This window comes from Prosopis cineraria, unplaced genomic scaffold (genome assembly GCF_029017545.1).
Source record: "Prosopis cineraria cultivar Desert tree isolate PC_DT_omini unplaced genomic scaffold, ASM2901754v1 PC6, whole genome shotgun sequence".
NCBI classification, from domain to species: domain Eukaryota; kingdom Viridiplantae; phylum Streptophyta; class Magnoliopsida; order Fabales; family Fabaceae; genus Prosopis; species Prosopis cineraria.
In genome coordinates, this window is record NW_026555337.1 from 41,076,268 (window position 1) to 41,086,610 (window position 10,343).

The window sequence follows — 10,343 nt, forward strand, 5'->3', positions numbered from 1 at the left end:
ATCCAAGATGAAAGACTGGCAATAAACAAATCATATTCAAAGTCTATTAGAAATAGCATCAATATGTTGTTCAATTGTGAGAGGATCACTAACAGTAGCTAGTGAATCAACAATCTTCTTGACTTGAAGAAGATAGTCAAAGATTGATGTATCTCCTTTCTTGAGATTCTTGAGTTGAGTACGGAGTTGCTTAGCTTTAGCACGTGTCTGAGACGTAAAGAATTGAGTAAGATTCTCCCAAATTTGAAAGCTATATTCATAGCCAACCATTCTAGCTTACATACCTTCTCATAAATGACAAGAACCAGGCCATGATCAACTGGTCCTGTTGTTCCCAATTGAGAAACTCTTCATTGAGATTACTAGAAGCCTCGTCTGCTTCGGTGAAAACATCAACGAAATTGCATACTTACTAATGAGAAACTTTTGCAGTATGTAACCTTTGATCGTGGAAAGAGCTTGTTGCTTCCAAATCAAAAGAGAAAGTTTGTGCAGTATATTTGATAGAATTCATAGAGAAACCATTTGCAGTAATGCTAGAAGCCTCTATTAGATCAATATGCTCTAATACCATCTAAGAATCAAAAAATAGATTTTGAGTAAATTGATTCTATCTTATTCATCTTGTGAATCTATACAAGGCTTTATATAATACAAGGCAGAACCATACAATCTATTACATAATTAAGTAGAGCTGACACGTGTATACACATGGTAACAACTGAATAACTAATCTAACTAAATACTTATCCTAACACTATCCCTTTCTTTTTCATACTTCATGTTTCATTCTTTCTTCCATTGATTATGCAACTGATGTTCTTTTTTTTTAAAAAAAAAAAGACTTTCTCCCTATATCAAATCTCCTATTGGATATAACTTCTCTACTGTTCCTGAAAGGAGCCAATTGTGTTACTTTCTTTAACTCTATGATCAGTTGAAGGGGTAGGGGTTTGGAAAATTTTAATGAATTTTCTTTCCCTTTATTTGATTGGAAAAATGGAGGAGATATATCATTATTTTAAGAATTAGACTAGATGGATGGATTGTCAACCTAACTTGCTAACAACTCAGTTTAGACTAAAAAATTGTGTTCATGATAAAGTCAGGTGGGACAAAAGTTGAGTTGTCAAAGATTGTTTTCACAATAGAGTCAAGTTGGACAAGAGTTGGGTTGTCATATGCATCGGGCAAAACTTAGAGAAGAGTTGTACACCAAAATGGTTTTTGTGGTTATATTATGTTATTTTATTAACAACTAGACGTGTTGCTAATTGATTTTATATATATATATATATATATATTATAATATTATTTTTTAAAATTATTATGTCACCAATCTAATCAATTAGACTGTAAAAATTGTGACCCACTAACTTTTCTAGTTTAATGTCGTCCAGTCCAACTTTTGAAACATTCAAAGGTACCTCCCTTCCCTTCTTCGGTTAAAACAAAATGGAGGGAAGGGGAGGAAATTCCTCTAAATTGGTGGAATTTGTAGGGATTATGAAAATCCCTCCATCCCATCTCCCCTCAATCGCTCCCTTCCCCTACCCCTCCATTGAACCAAAGAGACGGTAGAGGTCACACATAATCTAATTAGATAAGTCGAATTTCATTTTTTGTTAATTATTTGTAATAGTAATTATGATTTTTTTAATTAGATATAGTTTAAACTATAATATATATTTTTCACCCAAAAAAAACTATAATATATACCTTATTACTATATTTTAAGGAGATATTTAAAATTTATTTAAAAAATACAAAAAAAGAATAATAACAATAATAATAATAATAATAATAATAAAGTGTAGGATGATCATACTTCTCTGCCAATAGAAACACCTCCCTATATGGTCCATATTCCTCACTTATCCATTCATATTTCTATTTCTATTTCGATGATGTGGCCTTCACAGAATCTATAACCATAATTATTCTGGAGAACGTGGCTCTGAACTTTATGAAAAAAGAAAATATTGCAAAATATGAGTACGTGCAACACGTTGAGTATAGTATACTTGTAACCCAAAAGCCGCGAAGACCTCTGTATAAATAGACCCATCTCAAGCTCCTTCACTCATCTATTCCTACTTTTCCTTTGTGTTTTCCTACAATTCTTCAATCATGCAAGCTCTTTCACTCTTCTTGCCTCTCCTTTTCCTTTTTTCAACTTCTTCCATCAGTTCTGCCACTAATAAACACCCAAAAGGTTTCAGCATTGACCTCATTCATCGTAACTCACCATTATCACCCTTCTATAACTCCTCCATGACCCACTCGGAGCGCGTCCAAAACGCTGCGTTAAGCTCCATTTCTCGAGCTAATCGCTTTCGCCAGTCTCATGTGGCTGAAACAAGTGAGTTAGTAGAAACTGATATGATCCCAATCCTCGATGGAGCCTACCTCATGAAGATCTTCATTGGTACTCCGCCTGTAGAGAGATGGGCTATTGCAGACACAGGAAGCGACCTTATTTGGTACCAATGCTTACCTTGTGCTCGGTGCTATCGTCAAAACACACCGTTGTTTGATCCTAAAAATTCATCCAGTTATATGCCTCTGTCATGTGGCTCTGACCTTTGTAAAGCTCTACCCAAATATCTTGTGCAAGTTCAAGTGTATCCTAGATGTGGAACGTCGAATGAGTGTACGTATTTTTATGCGTATTTGGGTCGCTCATACGCTATGGGAGAACTGGGCATGGAATGAATTAGTTTTGGAAAGAGCAGTGATGGTGGCCAAGCTGTTTCGTTTCCTAAGACGGTGTTTGGATGTGGACACAACAACCAATTGCAAGGAACTTCTAGCGTGTCCATCGCAGGGCTTGTCGGGCTTGCTCAAGGGGGTTTGTCATTAGTTTCTCAAATGGGTAGCATAGGTCGCAAATTCTCGTACTGTCTGCCTCCTTTCAGTGAAAATACCATAACTAAACAAAGATTTGGGGAAGAAACCACCATATCAGGAAATGGGGTTGTCTATTCGTCCACTCCTTTGATAACCAAACCTGGTACCTTGTCGTCGTCTTACTTCCTCAACCTTGAAGGTATTTTGTTTTACGTTGAGATGTTGTTCGTTTATTTTCATTTCAAGTTTTAACTTTTGAGTTCGAATGGTGGAAAATTAGTAGTTAAATTTTGCACGACTCTTTGTTTCATGGTCTAAATTATCTATGTGAAATGGTCGTTGATAGGTATCACCGTCGGACAACAAAAAGTGTCGTTGACAAGTCAAAGCGATGGAAACATATTCATTGATTCTGGAACGACATTGACAATGCTCCCACCAAGCTTTTATGACCAGGTTGAAGCTTTGGTGAAGCAAGCCATCGGAGCCGACCAATTCATAGTACAAAACAATCAGTTCAAATTGTGTTACACAAATGCTAACTCCATCCAGAATTACCCAAATTTTGAGGTTCATTTTACGGGAGCCAACCTTTCCTTAAAAACACAGAACTTCTTCCTTTTCATAAACGACGATGTTATGTGCTTTGCGATGCTTCCCACTGATTCAAATGGAATATCCATTTATGGAAACGTGGCTCAGATATATTTTGAAGTCGAGCATAATCTTGATCAGAAAAAAATTTCTTTTGCGCCTGTCGACTGTGCTAATAAACAGTAAAGATCAGCTGAAGAGTACTAGAAATGCAGTTATGTATGTTTTATGAATAACGTACTTTGGCTGGTGTAGCTCAAGTACTTGTAAACCCTACAGTTTTACACTGCCTCACACACATGCACATGCACACCGTTATGTATGTTTTTGGCTTTTGGAATTATCAGAACATATTTATGAATGAGCTTTTTTAAATAGAAATTAATACTTCAGAAAAAATAATGCTATGTTAAATGCATGACAACTAGTAGAATAGCTGATATCTCGTGCTTCTTATGTTTTAATTAATGCCAATTAGTTGTGAAGTTAATTACATGTTGGCATTAGAGATATTTTATCTCATCGGTTATCTTTTTTAACTGCATGAATCTTCATACTAAAGTTATCATGATTTTCGTTTTTAAATCATATTAAAGTTAAAACAAGAAATAAAATTACATGTAACTTATAAACAGAATTTTTGCGGATAATTTTTTTTTTCATAAAATGCATAATTGATAGACTCTCTAAATTTTATAAATTTTGGATGGTTTTATTAGAAATTTATATATAGTCATCGCTTACATTTTTTTTTTTCTCTTTTGGTTTTTCCACGTCTTGTAAATATTTTGTTTTCTTTTAACATTTACAATTTGTTAGCACTTTGAGTCTTAATTAGAGGGTTACTTTAATTACGGGGAAGCCCTGGCACAAGGATAAAATGATTTGAAAGGGAAAAAAGGTAAAGACTATAAGAGAAAAATAAAGCAACATTTTAAAGTACCCGTCGTGACGTTTGTTAAAAAAAAAAAATTAAAGCAACATTTTAAAGTACCCGTTTTGACACCTGCCATGGCAGGAGCGTGCTGTAAGACCGGTATAAAAGATAGAAAACGTAATTCATAATTTCATTTTCTGATATGCATTGGACGTGTGGGAGGCTAGGTTTTGAGGGAGTTTGGCATTTTCACTCTTCTCTGAGGTCCAAAGGGCGATTTTAAACAGCTAGTAAGAATTTGGAGACTACATTAAAGATTGAAGAGTCATCAGAAGCTTCTTTAGAAGCTTTTCCAACTCTTCTTCCTCTTCCATGTGCTTGTTGCTGAACTTTTCCATAAATTTAGAATCATGTCTAGCTAGACTTGCGTAAATTATTATCATGGGATAGACTTTTCATATCGATTCTAGAGCATTTTTACCTCGGATTATAGAGGGATGCAGAAAGAAGCATAGTAAAAAGTCTATTTTTTATGTCTTTCGTAAAAACCTAATAGAAAATAAACTTTCCAATCAAAACTATACATCTCTTTGTTTAAAGAACAAATTATAACTAACAAAATAAAAATAAAGTATTTAATATATAATGTATTCAATAAAGAATTGGTGAAAAGATTTTTAATCTAATCTTCCATACATTACATTATGTTAAAAAAAAGATTATCTAAAACAAAAAAAAATTGCCTAATACAATCATGTCAACCTGAAAAAGATAACAAATATCTTCTATCACATAAAAAAAAAAAGTTAGAAACAACAAAAAATAATATAAAAAAGTAGTATATAAAAAACATACCCACAGCAAATTAAATAGGGAAAATTGGTAATAAAGACATGTTTAAAACTTAAATTGTGCCAAGGGACGAATTGGACTTGAAAGACTAAAGTTAATATTTTATTCATTAAACAATTTAAACAAATAACTGAAATGTCCTTCTGTATTTAAAAATTAAAAAAGAAGGCACAAAATTGGAGCTCCAATTGGACCTCCAACAGGTGACAGTGCACCTACCAAAGCTCCAACTGATCAATGAAAGGTCATAGGAAAAAGTCAATATCTCTTGATTACATGTAATTATTAAAGATTACATGCAAACTCAAGAACTAGAGGATGCAACAACTTTGGCATGGAATACAAGGGTTATAACTTAAATGCAGAGAGTCTCACTTAGAGTGTAAGAGTTTTGACTTGGGTACTATCACACCTTAAAAACTTAAAGGTGTGATCGACATAAGATATGCATAAAAATCCACATCCTTAAAGCTAAATATAGGAAACATCTGATTTTAATCATGAACCTATTTATGATACAAAATAGAATTCTTTGAACACATGTATTTCAAATGAAGTGGACTTACATAAAAATTTTGGTTAAAACCCCTATAAAAATAAGACTTTCTGAAAATTCTACAACAATTTTTTTTTTAATATAACACAAGATAACAATTGGGATCTTTGATGCTCACCAACCAATATATGATCTTACAAAAAAGACGAGTATCCTGTTATCACAAAGAAAAAGAAAAAAGAAAAAAAAAGATGAGGATTCTACTTACGACATACGTGGAACATCTAGAACCAAACCAAGAAATTATTACAAAGCTCAAACTTACATCAAATTAGATTTTCCTGAAATAACTCTTCCACTACTCCATTTTAGCAACAAATTACCTCAATAAACACCTTGAGATATAGGTTCGGCTATACCATCTAAAGCCAAAAATATCTTTTTTTAGTGACTAATGTCTCAAATTTAAAATTATGAGAAATAAAAAAAGAAATATAAATGATGTAAATATGAATTTCACTAAAACAGTCATTCAGAATAGCACAAATGCATAACTCAAATTATAAAATTTTAATCTAAACAATTGATCCAATAACATCATTATCATATGATAATGCAACAATCAAATTCCATTTTCTAATTACTAAGCTCATATCAAATAGGTAAGAGATGTGTCACTCATTATAAAGAAATTCATACATAAAAATCAATTTGTTTAATAAGATTATATTAAAAATATAAAGTTTTATATATTCTTTAGCCAAATTTTATTAGAATGGATAACAAGCGTAAACATAGTGTATAAGGGTAAATAACTGATCAAGTATGGTCAAAAGCCACAAAACAAGTGTCAACACATAATCCATGAGAGTAAATAACTAACAAGAATGAATACACAATCCATGAGGGTAAGAAACTAACAAGCATAACATAAACTCATGAAATGATCTAGCAAGGTTGAAGCCATGAAACAGGCATAGGCGCAAAATCTACAAATGACAAGCTTGAATACTAAGCTCACGAATAACAAGTGTGAGTACAAAACTCACGAATATCCAACTAGTTAGGATTTAACCATGACGTCCCAAAGGTTAACAGGACTATCATTAACAACGAACATTCTAATTCAGTCCACGATTTAAATCAAGCATGTATAGGTTTGTAAAATCAACATTTTTATCTCTTCTCGATATAAAAAAATGTCATCTATATTCTCCAACACATGAATTATAATGATAAATCATTTATCAACACGTAAATCAAAAGTTATCAATATGTTAAATATTTAAAAAATACTCATTCAAAGAATAGTTCTATCTTTCTTCAAAGACGTAGCATTAACATGTATTTTCATTAATAATAATAATAATAATCAACACAGGGATCAAAATTATAACAATATAATTATTGAATATACTTAATAATAATTTGTAAATAAGAACTTGCTAATATTTCCTTTGGCACATATCTACTTACTTGAGACATTTTCAAATATATAATTTACTCCTAATTAATCACTTTTGAAATATTGTCCTCACCTTACTTCCTAATACCAAAAGGAACATTGTTGTTATTTCTTTCATACACTTTATAAATGCAAAATATTCAATCCAAGATAATTTAAAGGAAAAGAAAAGAAAATCTCACCTTTAACCAATCACAATAAAATCACTTGGGGAGTTTAATCAAATCTCTAAAATTCCTATATAAACAATACTCAAAGTTTCCAAATCATCTAATAGAAAATAGACAACTTTTACTATAACTTATTCAACACTATCAATCATCTGTATAAAGTTCTATGCTTCCCAATTCATTTCTTCAACAAAAATAACAAGTTTGTATATAGAATATATGCAATCTACACAGAGGCAATTAAAAGCATTACACAAATAAATAGCAACAACACATATAAGACATTAATAAGGTTACACCAAGACACAAGAAATAACTCCTACAAATATTCCACAGCAAGAAGTGTTGGAAGAACGTTGCAACATAATCGTTTTCACCCAACTCAACTAAGAAGTTTCAGGAGATACCTTTTATTGTCCTTGTTTTACACCCCTCCAATGCAACTAAGTTTTTCTTCCCAACCCATATATATCATGGTGATTGAAAGACTTGAAGCACAGCAGTATCCGTAACATCTTCAAGGCCAATTTTTTTTTTTTTTGTGGTATAAGTAATTGATGATCGATGACAATGCTGAAGTATTAAAAGGGAAAAAATCACAAATAAACAACATCTAAATTCCATTATATTTTTCATAACACTCAATAGAAACTAATATAAGAATTAATAGGAGAAAGTCCCCAATTTTCCTTTGCCTCTTTAAACACCCAGCTGCACAAAGGAAACCTTCAATCTCACACTCCGAAACTTGACATTGAACAAAATGGGGGAAAAATCCAAGGCCCCTTAGCGAAATTCAAACAAACATAGCAGAAGAGAGGGGAGAGATTCTGAGCTTACATAATCCACATGCCAGAGCAGAAAAGGAAGAATGACCTTTCACACCACCCTTGCAGAGCAGCGACAAGATTGAGAAAAAAAAAAAAGAAAAACCAGAAACATCCAAAGCAACGGTGCAAACAAAGGAGGAAGAAGAAAGAAGAACAACTCTGCCACACCAGCACTAGGATGACACGAACAGGAAGGGAAAGATTCTAGTGACGCTGAAACAGAGGAGAAGAAGATTCTAGTGATGGCCACGGCGACCACATGAACGGAGGAGACGATTCGGTGACCTCCAGCGGCATCCAGTGACCTGTAGCGGCAACGACCCAAAAACCACTCACTCTCGCCGGCGACGGAGGGGAAGGGAAGCAGGGAAGGGTTTTGCACAAAGCCCTCTTCTCTCGATTTACACACACGGTCAAATGAAAATGGGGAGTGGAGGGTGATAACAGGGGAAACTAACAACTAAGGCCCTCTATCAATATTAACCTCAATTAAAAATTATAAAATTATAAAATTTTAATTAAAAATCATGAAATAAAAAAAATATAATTTATCTTAAATGTTCTTCAAAAAAAATTAATTATATTTTCATAATATATGTTAGTAATTTTTTCACGTCGAGTTAATGAATTCTCAAGTGACGTTAGTGAATCCTACCTCACATTAGTGGATCTCAATTTACACAAATCACTTTTTATTAAACAATTAATTTTTAAATGGGTTTCATTTTTTCATAATATACATTAAAAAAATTTCAAATTTGATTAGTGAATTTTCAAGTTATACTTTTTATTAAATAATCGATTTTCAGGTAGAGTTTCATATTTTCACAATACACGTTAAAAATTTTTATAAATTAGGTTAGTGAATTTTCAAATGACACTTTTGGTTAAACAATCAATCTCCAAGTAGAGTTTTATATTTTCACAATATATGATAACAATTTTTTCAAGTTGGATTAGTGAATCTCACCTCACGTTAGTGAATCTCAGGGGCATTTAAGACAAATTATATTATTTTATCTCAATTAAGGACCATGGTCCTTAACTTTAATTTCAAAATTTTACAGTTTTTAATTGAGATTAATGTTCTTGAGAGTCCTTAATTGTCATTTTCCCTAAATCTAATGGTTTTTTTAAAGGCACTTTCATAATTTCACAAGACTAAATAAAAATAAAAATATCTCTCGATACTCACAGGATCTAAACTGGTGACCAAACAAATAAGGACCAAGGGAATTTCCATTAAGCTACAATATTTCTTATCTCTCCCCACAAATTAATAAAGTGCCTTATCATCATTTTTAACTTAACTTAAATTTCTTAATCATTGCAAGTACAAGAGATCTGACTGAAATGCAGGGGATCTAGCTTATAATACAAAGGGTCTAGCTTAAAGTACAAGGATTCTAGCTTGAGTGTAAAGGACCTGATTTTGGTGTAAGGATCCAACTTGGGTATAAGGTATTTAGCTCATGTGCAAGGTTTGGTTTAGAGTGCAAAGTGCAAGGGTTCTAACATAGGTTTAAGGGGTCTAGCCTAAGGTGCAAGGTGTAAGGATTATGGCTTGAGTATAAAGGATCTAGTTTAGGGTGCAAAGATTCTAGTTTGGATGAAAGGGATCTAGCTTAGGGTGTAAGAGGTCTAACTTGGGTGCAAGATGCGGAACATGTGTTATACCAACATAAATTACATGTAATCTGTTAGATATTATATGCAATTTTTCCTCAAGCATGTTCACAAATCTCTTCATATATTGAATTAGATGTAATTCATAATCAATTACATATAATTCAGAAGCACTAATAATGACATGCTCTCTGTCTATTTTTTTTCAACATATAATCCATTAAATATTACATGTAAATTATCCTCAAGCATGCTCGTGAATCTCTTCATATATTGAACTACATGTAATCCATAATCATTTATATGTAATTTAGGAGCACTAACAGCAACATGCTCAAAAGGGCACTCACAATAGAGGTCTCTCTCTCTCTCTCTCTCTCTCTCTTTCTCTCTCTCTCTCTCTCTCTCTCTCTCTCTCTCTTGTGTGTGTGTGTTTTTTTTTTTCCCTTACATGTAATCCATTAAATATTATATGTAAATTTTCATACATGCCCTTTGTATGTTCAAATTATATGTAATTGTTTATAATTATTATGAAATCTTGTTTGTTAAAATTACATGTAATTGTTTATAATTATCATTG

The 10,343-nt window shown here is 32.4% G+C and overlaps 1 protein-coding gene across 1 annotated transcript; it reads left to right on the forward strand.

The window, feature by feature from the left end:
- The first annotated feature begins 2,141 nt into the window (after positions 1-2,141).
- Positions 2,142-3,630, forward strand: LOC129314182 (aspartic proteinase CDR1-like). The gene is made up of 3 exons (XM_054957547.1): positions 2,142-2,704; positions 2,735-3,049; positions 3,197-3,630. Exons 1-3 carry the CDS (start codon positions 2,275-2,277, stop codon positions 3,628-3,630), a joined length of 1,179 nt encoding a protein of 392 aa, XP_054813522.1. The 5' UTR covers positions 2,142-2,274.
- The last annotated feature ends 6,713 nt before the right edge of the window (positions 3,631-10,343 follow it).